Source organism: Papaver somniferum, chromosome 1 (assembly GCF_003573695.1).
Source record: "Papaver somniferum cultivar HN1 chromosome 1, ASM357369v1, whole genome shotgun sequence".
Classification (NCBI taxonomy): domain Eukaryota; kingdom Viridiplantae; phylum Streptophyta; class Magnoliopsida; order Ranunculales; family Papaveraceae; genus Papaver; species Papaver somniferum.
Window position 1 is genome coordinate 150,496,208 of NC_039358.1, and position 13,405 is coordinate 150,509,612.

The following is a 13,405-nucleotide window of genomic DNA, read 5'->3' on the forward strand; positions in this document are numbered from 1 at the left end:
ACAAGGAGCGGAATTTTTACAAGTTAAAGACTATTGTACAAGAATGAAGATTATCAAGATGAGAATTCAAGAAGTTTGTGATATGGAAACATACAAGTTGTGAAGAATTGAGCGGTAAAGTACTTACACCATGGCCTTTGTACTTGCATTGTTATTTTATCTCTTTGTATTTTATTTTCTCTTGTCTCAAAAAAAAAATTGAGACATGGTCACCATTATGCTAGGTCTCTTATAAAAAAAAGTGAAAAAAAAAAAAGAAAAAGAAAAAGAGAAAAGAGACAAGAGAAATTTTGTTAGGTACATTATTAGTTTTGTTTACTTTGTTTTGTTTCATTTTGTATTTACTTTATCTTGCATATAAAAAAGAAAAAAGGAAAAGAAAAAAATCATTGCATCATATTTTGGTTTGTTTAGTTTATTTTTGCTTTTGTATTTCATTCAATAAAGCCAATGGAAGAATAAATATCCATAATGAGGTTTCAAGCAACAAGGAATTAGAGGAAAGAATCACATTGTCAAGATTCTACGAAGTTCAAGATTTCATCATCAAGAGTCGAAGACCGAAGACGAAGATGAAGATAAGGATTGAAGACCGAAGACGTTTTTATGGATGCTGTGAGAGTGGTGTTAACTGCACGCCGAACGGATAACGAGGTAATTAAGCATATTCCCACCTTCATTAAGTGGTTGATTTCCTTTCTTAGAGATCGTCAGAAAAAAAGGGTTTTCAAAATGAATAAAAGATGTGAGTTTTCAAAACAATTCAGAGGGTTTTTGCCTACCTACCATTCAACGTGTCGAAGGATTCTCTCTTCATTCCTACCTCGACACATGTGTGACCCATAAAGAGCTATTTATTATTGAGAGCAACTTCATAAAACCCTTTCTTGTGAGGCAGAGTCGAGACTTTTGATCACTCCGAACCCGAATTTCTTTCGAGAAGGGATGGTTATTTCTCTCTCAACTTTTAAGGATGAGATTCTGTTCATTTATGTGTCTAACTTCTTATGACTAGTGTGCAGAATTTCTATGTCTTCTTAACGCGTTGGATGCTATCATTACGGAGAACTAGTAAGTTGGAAAAGCAGGTTTTGTGCGTATATCTCTAGTAAGCCCTCACAGGAGTTGTATGTATCCTTCAGAATAAGTTTTTTTTTATTTGCTCGAGGACTAGCAAAGTCTAAGTGTGGGGGAATTTGATAGGTGTTGTAAAACGCTTAATTTTATATCTAGTATTTATGCTTTCTTTGTTATTATCCTTGTGAATTGCATCTCTTATGTTTAGTTTTGAGTTATTAGGTGCAATGGAGTCCTTGTGAGCAAAAGAAGGAGAAAATGTTTATTTGGAGCGGAAATGGCAAAAAGTCCCGGGTGACAATTGGAGCAGGCTAAGTTGCGCGAGAATGAACTGTCAGTTTCTCGTAACTAACAGCTGAGCAAGAAAGCATTTGGGCAGTCGGTTCCGTGAGACTGACAGCACAAATGAAATCTGGGTGCTTCTATCTATTGCGTTGTTGGGTGCCTATAACATTTCTTATCATTACCTAGCCCTAAAAACAAGAGAAATGTTTCTCCTCATTATTGTCCTTATGAAATCCAGAAAAGAGAGAAAAATGGTTGTTGTTCAGAAGTAGAAATGGACTCAGGGGAGATCGAGAAGCTGAGCCGCTGATGCTGAAAATGAGAGAAATCAGTCAACCCGGATTTCATCTGGTGAAAGAGTAGAAGAGATCTGTGTTTGAAGATTGAGAAAATCAGAGAGATTAGAGATCAGGGTTTCATGAGACCTGAGTTTGGTAATCGAATGCAGAATTGATGAAGTTTTAGAGAACAGATAGATGGGTACTCGAGGAATTGAGAGATACAGTAATGGTGTTGGTTGAATTGAACAACCAGATGAAGAAATTAGTCGATTGAAGATTATTCGGGTTTCTGAAGCAAAGAGGAGATACATTTGTTGTTGCTGGTGATAAGATGAAGAAGGTTATGAAGAACTTGTTGTTCAGAAGTAAAGATGCAGATGATTTTGGTTGAATCAAAGGAGAGACAGAAATTGAAGTAGGGTTTCTCTGTTGGTTGAGGTTCTGATTGAGATTTGAGCTCAAAGAAGAAATGGGTTTCTGCAGTAATAGGGTTCTGTCGAATCTGGGATGAATTTGAGAAGACTTGTTACTGAGATGGAGGTGATGATTTCTGAAAGTTGTGATTCAGTTGGTGGTCAAGGTGGTGATGAGCTGCAAGTTACAGGGATTGATTAACTTGCAATAGAAGCAGCTTTTGCAGGTTAAGGACTGCAGTTGCAGGTGAAGTGCAGTTGGAGGTGGTTCTAATGGTCTTGAGCCAGAGCTGGTTGTGCTGGAGCATTGTCTTGTGTTGGAGGATGATGGAGATGGCTGGAGTTGAAGCAATGGCTTGTTATGATATGCATTTGCAGGGAAGTAGGCTGTTGTGTTACTAAAAGCTGAGTTCTGGTGGCAATAGAAATGGGTGAGCAGCTGACTGAGCTGTGTTGCAGGGATATAAGAAGACATGGAGTTTGAGGCAGAGATGAAGGGTCTGCAATGAACTGAAGTTTTCATGGAATGGCAGGTGATGATCTAATGGCTGGAGTTTCACTGCCCTGGTGGTGTTTGAAGCCATATACATTGCAGGTGGAAAAGCTAGCATGGGCTGTGAAGGTTGTGCGGCTGAGACGAAGATGGTAATGAAGCTGCAGTTCAAAGTGTTGGATGTGTATGGAGTTGAAATGAAATCAATGGCTAGGCTTGAAGTGTTGCAGGTGATGTTGAATTGTTGTTGCTGTAGCCTTGAGTGGTGCAAGAAATTGGTTGCTGTCGTTTTGCAGCTGCATTTGCAAGTATACATGAGCACCAGCTGGACATGGAGTTGAAGCAGGTAGTTATACAATTGTTTAGAGAGTGATACAGTGCAGTCTTGCTGGTAATTTGAAGCAGTGTTGATGTGTGAAAATGCTGGTGGTATGGCTGAGTTATGATGGTGGTTTTGGCAGAAATGGAATGGTGCAGTTTGGTGGAATTGCAGTTCAAGCTGGTTTGTGGATGCAATTTAGGCACTGGTGGTATTGAGACGCAGTTGTTGGTGAGTTGCAGTACTGAAGTTGCAGCTTGAGATGGCTTGAGGCAATGGTGGTGTGCTGTTACAGCTGTGGATTGTTGCACCATCACCGCAGGACTGGAGCTGTAACATTGGTTTGGCCTGTGCAAGATGGCCTAGGCTTTGGCAACTCAGATGAGTCATTAGCTGACTCTAATCAGGACCTGACTCAGTTGACTCGGTATGACTTCCGAGTTGACTCGTTGACATATTTTGACCGGTGACCGGTTTGACTTTGCCGGTCACCTGAGCTCTTTTCCGGCCAACTTTCGACGGTGGACCCAGTTTTTTCCGACGACCTGTTTTGGGACATATTTTCACTTGGGTACTCCTCACATATGGGCTTGGTGGATTTCTTGTTATTGGACTTTGGAGATTGGACTTAATCTTTTGAAGACTTCACCTAAGAAGAGCTAGAAAAAGGAAAGTTTTGTACAACTTTGTGGAGGACGTATTTTTCTACTTGGAGTTTTGGAGGAGAGCGGCGATTCTATTAGGGTTTGCTTTCGTATATTTTTCATTTCTTTATTTTATGAAAATGATTATGATGAACTCCATTACTATGAGTAACTAAATACTATTATTGGTTATGGGATAAAAGTTGATTTCTCAAGCATGATATTTAAATCAATGGATTAGTTTTGTCTCAACTTTATTGTTTATGATTCATGCTTTATATTGTTATATGATTGGAATGCTAGTTTGGTTGAGTCTGGAATCAATTAGATTAGTCTTCATCTCTATTACTAGATTAGGGTTATTATACGAAAAAGTGATAATTCCTGATTACAAGTAGCATAATTGTGGGTAGTGCTTGTACTGATATATCCTACTAGTCACAAATGAATCATAACCTTTGTTAAAACGAATTAGTGCTTTTACACGTTTGTTTGCATTGATTAGTCTTATTTCATAGAACTTAATGCTCTTAGGGAGTCAAACTTAATCGTGCTTTTACATTTTAGGTTGCTTTCTAGGTAGATTTCACAATAGCATCTTTTAATGTTGTTTGTGATAAAATCGAGAAATACACGGGATACTCTTGCGATCAAGGTATCCTAGGACTTTTAGTAAATGAGAGATTAAAATACCAATTCTAGTCATTGATGAAAATACATGTTTGTGAATGATACTATCCCGTGACCAATATCTTCTCCTTATTGATTATTCAAGTTATTTTATTGCTTTCAATTTATTTTATTGCTTAGATAAAAACAAAAATCCCCCCTTGGTTATTAAGAAACTGAAATTTTATAACAACAAAAGCCTCTCTGTGGGAACGAACTCTTTCTTACCACATACTTCATTTAAATTTAGTTGAGTGAGAAAGTGAATTATTTTTGACGCATACGACTGCGATCAGAAACCCTCTGTATTGTAGAATAATCCCTAGCCTTACATTACTCTACACTCTACTGCTCCTCGCGAATGAAACTTGATCTCTCGTCTCTCAACCCGGGTAAATGGTACAGGCTCATGGCATTCAAGGTCAACGACTTTGACTAGGTGCAATAAATCCAACGGTATATATCAAACGATAAACATGAAGTCATTGACCTTCAAGCTCGAGTTTGAGTAAATAAAATGTAGTATAATAATTAAAGGCTTCTCTTAAATATAGCCCACGCTTTTATTAACTATAGCCCAAAAAGTTTAAGTTAAAACGAAAAATCAAATTTAGCAAACAAATCTTAATTTTCTACTAACAATCCTACTTCTTCCCCAAAAATCAAAATATAAACCCTAACTTTACCTTTTGAAATCTAAACTAAATATACTTTAATTTATCTCTAATTATTCTTTCACTATCTCACATATTTCCCTCTTATAAACCTTAATTTTTAATTTTCCCCCTAAACAAACTAAACCCAAAATTTTTATCTTTCTCTAAGATGATGTTATTTTCCCTCAATCATGACTACACTATTAAGCTTATATATTCTAATTGTTCCCTTAAAAAAATCTCCACAACATTAATCGAAATTCAAAAATGACAAAGGTTTTGATTCTTTTCTTAAAATCAATTTTCTAAAACTCCATTAGCATTATTATTCTATATGAAATTCTAAGATGATGATCTTTTTTCTCAATCATGATTACATTAAATTGAGTATTCTTATAAATCATCAAATACTGTATGTCATAAATCATACATAAATTTAATATGAACATTATATTTAATGATTTAGGGTTTGAGGATACATATAATATTGTGGGCTATATACAAAAGTTGTATATAATTTTATGGGTTATGTTGAATAACTATAAAGATCCGTTTGGTTAGATTAATGACTTATTTTATACGGGTTATAATTCATAAAAGCATGGGCTATATTTAAGAGAAGCCTAATTAAAAGACTTGTTCAGTTTTGAGCAGCCTGAAATTCTTTTGAATTGAAAAACTTCCGCTTACAAGAGAACTGAATCTTATATCTAGTTCGTCTGACTGAAATTAACAGCGCAACTAAACCTTGAGAATTTTGTGTCTTAAATTAAATGTCACTTAATTCACAAAATAAATAAATAAATAAATAAATGTCACTTTCTCTCTATGTAAATTAGAGCTGGAAAACGGGCGGGCCGGGGCTGGCTTGTTACGGGTTGCACGGGTTCGTGTTAACACGGACCAAAATCCGCGGGTCGATATTTTTCACGGGTGGCCATTTTTCCAACCCGCGCCCGTAACGGGTAAAGCTTCCGGGTTCACGGGTTGGATGGTTTCTGGTTAGTCAACTCGCCAGAAACAAATTTTGACAGAGTTTCCTCTGATTTCTGATCTATTCCCGGCCACATTCAGGCCATCTAAATCTCCTTCCTTGCAACCACAAACCCATACTCGATTCCTTCGATTCAATAACAGTTCAACTTCAACCAACAAAGCCTTAATAAATGACAAGGAAAGGGGGATTTCAATCAAGCAAACAATTGGGGTGAGATCTATGACAAGGAAGCAAAATATGAGTTCAAGACTAGATACAAGGGAAGATCAAAACATAAGATGATCAATTAACATTAAAATCACAATTTCAGCTGCAACTTGACTTCAATTTGTTCTCTTCTCAATAGCACACATTCCATAATTTCATTGATAGCTTATGTGCAACACAACACCAGAAACATCTATTCAATAATACAATTTTCTGCATCCATGGTACCTGCAATTCACCAAACACCATCCACAACTCCTTGCTGCTCCAATAACCATACACAACACCAGATCACACCTACTTGAGAACCACAATCTCCATGGCATGAATTGCATCCACACTTCAGTATCATACAAACCCAAATCTGATTTCATTCATCTCAGATCAAGCCGTCTGAAAACTTGATTCTGCTTCCAATTGCCAATTGAAGCCAAACCCATCTTGTAATTCTACAATTTCCATCATCACAATCCCATAAAACAGCACCACAAATCACTATTTTTCCTAAAACAACACCAGCAACTCAACACCAAAACCCATTCAAACTCAGATTATCTGTGCTACTCTTCCATCCAAATCCCTATGCCCTTCGTGAACCCACTAACAACACCAGCAATCAATTATGTTGTTGTTTTCTCCACAGAAGATGATGAATCAACTTAAAAATCAGGCCTTTCTAATATGGAATTGATCTCTTAAGACTAGAAGATGAATCAACATAAAATCAATCAATTGTTGATTTCTCAACAAATATAAATAAAAAGTTAAAGCTTCGTTGTCTGTGAACCAGAGTTGGATCGTCGGAAATAGATTGGATCTACTTAATGAGTTAGAAGATTGGATCTGCTTAGTGATTGTTGATCAGTTATTTCCTTTGGATTGCATCTGCTACCTCTTAGGAAAAAAGTTGCAGAAGAAGAAAAAAGAAGAGAGACGAAGGGACAGATTAACCAAAGAAAATAAGTTTTCTTTCGGTTTTAACAAAGGTAACACGCGATCGGCGATGTGCGACATGTGGCTTGTGGGGAAACTACGGGTATACGGGGTGTACCCGCGGGTTTACGGTGCGGGACGGGTTTACCCGTTTTCTCACGGGGTAGCATTTCTCCAATTCTAACCCGACTTGATAGGAAACCAGCCAAGCCGGGCTCGGGTTTTCACAGTCCGGAAAGGATCAACCCGCGGGTTTTTGGCTTGTTTGCCGGCTCTATTGTAAATGTAGAAAACCACTTCTATATATGATTGCAGTTTTCTCTCTCTCTAAACCTGGGATTATTTTTCTTGGAGAATCAAAGATCACAGCGAATAATTCATTTTGATCAGGTAATGTATCTTTCAATTACTTGGTCATACCATAAAACTTCAGTTCTCCTTTTTCTAAGTTTTCAAGGTTTTGATTTGCAATAGTCAAACCTAAGAGTCATCAAAATGACCAAAGAATGAACTCTCTTTTGGTTTTCTATAGACTTGTGATTACTTTTCCCCTGTATCTTGATTCTTGGTTTAGAAGAAAGGAGAAGGGGTATTTAACTGTTTTATTGGGTTTGGAGTATCCTCGCATTTATTGCTCTTGCTTTTATACTTGTAGAATTTTAGGATTCTTTCGTATATATAAAAGAGTCCGTTCTCGTTCTCTTCTTTGTCCGTTCTCTAACTGATCATCGTACTATATCTTCTTTGTCTGGGTTTTGCAGGGGGATACTCTTTTATCTAGTTAGTAAACCGACATGCATATGATGGGTATAGAAAGAATTTTGAGTTCTGAACATGATCACCAAAAACAAGAAAACTCAACCACAGATAGCTTTGTCGTAGATATTGACAACTTATCTCAAGTCACTCTTCATGATCATCATCATCAACATCATAGAGATATCAATACTCCTCCAAATTCAAATACTAATGTAAGAATTTCTTCTCCTTAATTTAATCAAGAAACTAAGACTAGAAACTGGATTTTCTTTTTCTTCATTTGTTCATGAAACATTTCATCAAAATAAACCAACTAAATTGCAAAAAAATGAATTGCTATTATTTGGGATTAAATTTCTTTTTCAAGGTATTTTGCTTTATTAATTTTTGTTTGTTTGTGTGTGGCGTTTAAGTTTCAGAGAAGCCTTTCCAGAAAAGTGTCATCCCAGCGTGGTGTTGGTAATGGTGGTGCAGAAAATGAATCATCAAATAAAGGTATTCAACCTTTTCTTCTTTCATACCCTTGTAATAAAGTCGCCTACTATTGACGTATTATCCACAAATTGCTAATTTCTTATCACTAACATTTTATCTAATCTTTCTCAAAAGAATAGTTCGTAGTATTAAATTAATTCGTCTGATTATTCGAAGTTATCGAAGAAGAGGTGGTGGGGATGTATGAATGATGACGCTAGACGGTTAGGTCAACTGTTTTTGGTTGTTGATAGTATTAGTAGTTCGCATACCAAAATTTTCCCCTGGTTGAATCCTACAAAGTTTGAATTCTTACATAGTTGGTAGTAGTACGTGATAACTGATGTTGATTATACATTAGACTTGATTTTGTCAATGATGTCACCTAAATTTTACGAAGCCATTATTTGAAAAGAAAAACAAGAGTTACCTATAATGTTATGTTGTGTGTGTGTATGTGTGATTGTTATGTTAGGTAGGTTGTGTAGTGTATGTATGAATCACTAATTTTATGGTAATTTTTCTGCAGAAAATGGTTTTGTCAACGGAGAACAATGTGTATCTGCAAATAAATTGATGAGCACCTTCGTTGACCTTCCACAAGTAGTGACGGCTAGTAATGTTAGTGGTAGCGTTGAGACCACACAAAATATGATAAATATCAACGTTAACCAAAAAATGGTCACGGTTGCTGCAGCGGAAAGCAATAACAATAACAAGTTGATGAAGAAAAGATCACATTCTAAGCATCGTAATCAGATGAAGTCATCTTCACAACCTCGGAATTGGATGATGGATCCGAGAAGGATACTTTTCTTTTTTGCCTCCTTGTAAGTATTAGAGATCTCTAAACTTGGCACCATCTTAATTACCCAACGAAATGTCCCATTCCCTTGGTATCTCGAACGAAATTTATAGCCTTACTTTGGGAGAATAATCATCCATGGCTAGTTTAAGTTCTGGTTAAGTGTATTTGATCTCCATTACAGAGGTGCTCCTAGTCGGTTCATTATGACCTATAGCGTAGGTTTCATGATGTTCATCCTGAGGCAATTATGGCCTACGGCATTGCCTCATGATCTTGACCAGCTTTGAGGCAAAATGTACAATCAGATTATGTGTTCCACTTTCATATATTTTTAATCCTAGACTAGATTAGCAGCAATTGACATATGAATGACTAAATCAGGGTTACGAAAAAATTATTTGAATCCGTTGTGATTTAATTTGACGATGCAGGTCAAGCATGGGAACAATAATACTGATATACTTTACACTCTCCATCGGGAAATTCAGTAGCGACGTGAGCGGTGCTTGACTACCACTACGAGTTGCAACTTTGTGTGCGATTATCGAAGAAAAAACGTGTCCGGTTGTCAGAACAACTTACTTTATCATAGTGGGAGCAGATAACTAGTGGAGAAGACATGCCAAGGTTGAAGGTACTGCTAGTTTTGTTTATACCATGATATAGCCAAATAATGTGGACTGTATATGGTAGCAAACTAGATTTAGGTAGGTGTTTTAGGTTGTACAACTTTTCTATCTATGGAGATTGATGATCATGTGGTCAGAAAATCATGCTGCCTTTGCCTTCTTTTCAAACAACCAAATGGGGCCAAGGTCTAACACTGATCATATCATAGATTTGATTCCCGTGTACCACTTCTTGTTTTTCTGTTTTGGATGTGTTATACAATAGATCTGCACATTACATCTTTTTAATAGAAATACTGATCGAGATGATGACAAGTGGAAATGTTCAAGCATGCAGTATGGTGAAAAAGACAGAGAACAGAAGGAATATATATGTGAATAACGAGAAAGAGAGCAAATACATAATGTAAGACGAAGCCATCAAAGTTAGTGATGTCATTTGATATACACAGCAGCTTTTTTCTTTTCCTTTTTTTAAGATCTTTTCAAATGAAATTGGTCGCTTCTGTTTGTTTTCATATGCCGTCCAATTTAAAAGCTCAAATCGTATAAAGTAAAGCAGTTCATAAAGTTATACTGTATATACATAGCCTGTCTGGCACTGTGGCTGTGTTAGTAGCCGATCACATTCTTTACGTCGCTTTAGGCTGCAGAAGGATGTCGGGACAATGCAAATGTGAGATGTATTAAAGTGCATACCCAATTATGTGGGGTTTCATGTTAGAATTTTGATTGTAATTCAAAATAAGAACGCAGAAAGGCTTGTAAATCTTCATCAGTTCTAGAAAAGCTGTTACTGTATAAAAAAAATTTTTAACCATCCCTTTCAAATTAACAAAATATTTACATTTGCATCATGTGAAAAAATAAATTGAAGCCAGCAGAATCTTAAAAAGCAGAAAATTGCAGGAAAAAAAAGAAAGAAAAAAAACGTTGGCAATAGAGATTCAAAGAGCAAAATGGGAGTAATCAATTAGATAATTCAGAATGTAGATGGTTTTTCACTTCCAACTGAGTTTGACCTTGTCAAAGTTCCGAATCCAAAACCAACTGAAGGGTCACATGACATCCATCATCCAATCTCAAGCTATTCTTGGATGAAACTTTGTCACTTTAGGAATATGTATACTTAAAATTGTTATATACAATTTCAATGTAGAATAATGTGGTTAATAAATTTGTTCGATCCTCAACTAAGAATAGCTTGTTTTAAAAAGATAAAATATGACAAGAACCAAAGACCAGACTCCAGAGGAATGTGATTTTGGCTGTGATAAGCAAGAGTAACACCTAGTTGTTCAACTTCAAAATCTCACGTCACTGACAGACTTGACAAAAGAACTTACAGTCTAGTAACGTTTTGAGATACGCGGCATTGAACACTTCTGCTTCCTATCATGATAAAGCCTCAATAAAACCGCCGCTGTTTCTTCAATTGCTTTTCCTGTCACCTCTGCAATATCAAAGAGAGCAACAATAAGATCAGAATTGCCTCGCAGTTGCATCTAGTTAGTTTATTAATTCAGCAGTTATAGTTTGTAGCTTCCCTTGACCTAGTATTTCACTAATTTATCTCGTGACTGAACAGAATCAAATGATCTGTCTAACTGGTCGAAGCAGAAACTAAGCCTAAGCAATACAGCAACAACATTCACCATTCTTTCTTACTAACGGGAATGATACTGAAACATATAACTGTGAGAATAATCATAACAAAGTTAAAGTATTGGAAAAACATGTTTGCTTACCAATTACTGGCCAAGTCGGATTTTGCGCGAAAATTTTACCAGCAATCTCCAACTCCTGTCTAACATGATCCATCTCAGAATAGTTACCCGTCATTGTATCCCCAAATCCTAGAGTTTTCGCTCTTGTTTTTCTAATGGTTTGCAAGTTAACAGGGTTAATCGTCAAGCCAAAAACCTTCCTTTGGTCTACCTGAAACAGCGTCTTTGGCAATTCTATCCCCATCACGATTGGTACATTTGCTACCTTATATCCTTTTTGAGCCAAATACATCGACAATGGTGTCTTACCCGTGCGAGATACACCAGTAAGAACAATATCAGCTTTGTGAAGGTTTTGGGGTAGAGCACCGTCATCTTGTTTGATAGTGAACTCAATGGCTTCGATTCGTTTAAAATAATCGTCACTTAATGGAACATGGTGACCAGGAGCTCCACGAGGAATGCCAGATGGGGAAACACCAATGTGTGCAGCGATTGCCACTGTAATCGGACTTAATATATCGGTTGACTGGATACCCCATACATCACAGGCTTGCTTAGCTGACTCTGCCATTGCAGGGTCAGCTAAAGTATAGACAACCATTGCACCTTCTTTGGCTGCTTGCTTGATTATTTCCATCAAACGTTCCACATCATCAATCTAGCAGGTAGAAAGGGCTAAAAACATTCATTGCAGAAACAATTACTCAACAAAAAGAACTTTAAATTTGAAATATGATCATTGGGTGATGATACCCCATCACTGGAGCTATGAACTAGTGTACATCCTATTTTACGAATTGAAAGGAAAGCATTTGATATATGTTCAAAAACTTTCAAACTACCTTGAATTCAACCTACTGAATTCTAAATTACAAAAAGGGTCAGTTACAAAGCCCAACCCAGCGAAACAACTACAAAAGATATACCCATCATATATTGAGTACCAAAGGTATTTGGGCAAACAAGTGCCAGCCATTATTAACAAAAACAAAATGCACAGTTGCAGATGTCTAAATTGGTAAAAATACATTACCCCTGAGAAGAGATGGGTATTAACTGCACAGTTACGATCAACCAAGCAATGTTCAAATTGACCTAAAGCAGCACCAACAGAATGTTCAGCAGTCCATCCAGTTCCATCAGAAACCATATAGATTGATTTCCCTTCCATCATTTCATCTTCACTATCACTTTTCTCTGCAATGGAAGACGAAGTAGAAGAAGAGGAGATAGAATTTCGATCATTCTGGAAGTTTACATCACTTGTTGTGGTATTAATGGATTCAGTACTAGTAATTTGAAGAGGTATATTGAATCTTCGACCAGACCGAATTGATCTGGCTCTAGACCATCTTTTTAGCTGCGTACTAGGTTTCAGCTTACGAATTGGTTGTGAGTCAGACACATCAGATTCAATACCATCATCAGAAGAATAAGAATGATGATCTGGTTCATTGTGATTGTTTTGATGAAGATTGCTTTGCGGAATTAAGTTATTTTTGATGAATTGTGTTTTTCTAGGGTTTGAATTTGGATCAGCAACAGCAAGGGAACAAGAGGTAGGTTTTGGAAGGAGGTTTAAGGAGCAGGTGGAAGAAATCGAGGAAACCATTACTGACTTGCCCACTGACACTCCTGTACTGTTGTTGTTCTTATTACCGACTGGACTTCAGAATTTGGATTGCCCTTCTCCATTCGTTTGAGATTTAGAGTAGTCAAGTTCCGATTATGTCTGACTTTACGTACGACCCGGTAATGTTTTGGCCCTCTTGACTTTATTTTTTATTTTTTTCCGGAAATAATACGTGGATGTCAAATTCCCCGGCCAGATTGGGTATACCCATATTAATAGGGGTATACCCAAATCTTAATGAATCTAGTGCCCTTACTAAGGGGTGGTTAAATTTGACGGTTTTATCTTAATGTCTTTGACCTAATTAACTTTAAAAGTACACTCCATTTCCATTAAATCTGTAAACTTAAAATTTAAAACCTAAAAAATACTTAATCTTCCTCTGAATCTTCTTCATC

The 13,405-nt window shown here is 36.7% G+C and overlaps 2 protein-coding genes across 3 annotated transcripts; one reads left to right on the plus strand and one right to left on the minus strand.

Annotated features, from left to right (window-relative positions):
- The first annotated feature begins 7,284 nt into the window (after window positions 1-7,284).
- LOC113304404 (putative uncharacterized protein DDB_G0282133) lies at window positions 7,285-10,428 on the plus strand. 2 transcript variants are annotated; one of them, XM_026553509.1, is made up of 5 exons: window positions 7,285-7,364; window positions 7,736-7,945; window positions 8,147-8,228; window positions 8,737-9,037; window positions 9,447-10,428. In XM_026553509.1, exons 2-5 carry the CDS (start codon window positions 7,769-7,771, stop codon window positions 9,523-9,525), a joined length of 639 nt encoding a protein of 212 aa, XP_026409294.1. In that variant the 5' UTR covers window positions 7,285-7,364; window positions 7,736-7,768; the 3' UTR covers window positions 9,526-10,428. The 2 variants fall into 2 exon arrangements, with proteins under 2 accessions (XP_026409294.1, XP_026409300.1); XM_026553515.1 differs by lacking the exon at window positions 7,285-7,364 and adding an exon at window positions 7,433-7,563.
- A 309-nt stretch (window positions 10,429-10,737) lies between these two features.
- Window positions 10,738-13,088, minus strand: LOC113304396 (pyruvate, phosphate dikinase regulatory protein 1, chloroplastic-like). The gene is made up of 3 exons (XM_026553500.1): window positions 12,408-13,088; window positions 11,393-12,032; window positions 10,738-11,097 (listed from the first exon to the last, which is right to left on the minus strand). The coding sequence occupies exons 1-3, from the start codon at window positions 12,984-12,986 to the stop codon at window positions 10,994-10,996; spliced, it is 1,323 nt and encodes a 440-aa protein (XP_026409285.1). The 5' UTR covers window positions 12,987-13,088; the 3' UTR covers window positions 10,738-10,993.
- Between the last annotated feature and the right edge of the window lie 317 nt (window positions 13,089-13,405).

Excerpts from the sequence above, each read along its gene's own strand:
- LOC113304404 (XM_026553509.1), top strand. The coding sequence starts at position 7,769 with ATGCATATGATGGGTATAGAAAGAATTTTGAGTTCTGAACATGATCAC. Across the intron at positions 8,229-8,736 it reads AAATGAATCATCAAATAAAG|AAAATGGTTTTGTCAACGGA; the intron begins GTATTCAACCTT and ends ATTTTTCTGCAG. Across the intron at positions 9,038-9,446 it reads CTTTTCTTTTTTGCCTCCTT|GTCAAGCATGGGAACAATAA; the intron begins GTAAGTATTAGA and ends TTGACGATGCAG.
- LOC113304396 (XM_026553500.1), bottom strand. The coding sequence starts at position 12,986 with ATGGTTTCCTCGATTTCTTCCACCTGCTCCTTAAACCTCCTTCCAAAA. Across the intron at positions 12,033-12,407 it reads ATACCCATCTCTTCTCAGGG|ATTGATGATGTGGAACGTTT; the intron begins GTAATGTATTTT and ends TCTACCTGCTAG. Across the intron at positions 11,098-11,392 it reads TCCGACTTGGCCAGTAATTG|AGGTGACAGGAAAAGCAATT; the intron begins GTAAGCAAACAT and ends TTGATATTGCAG.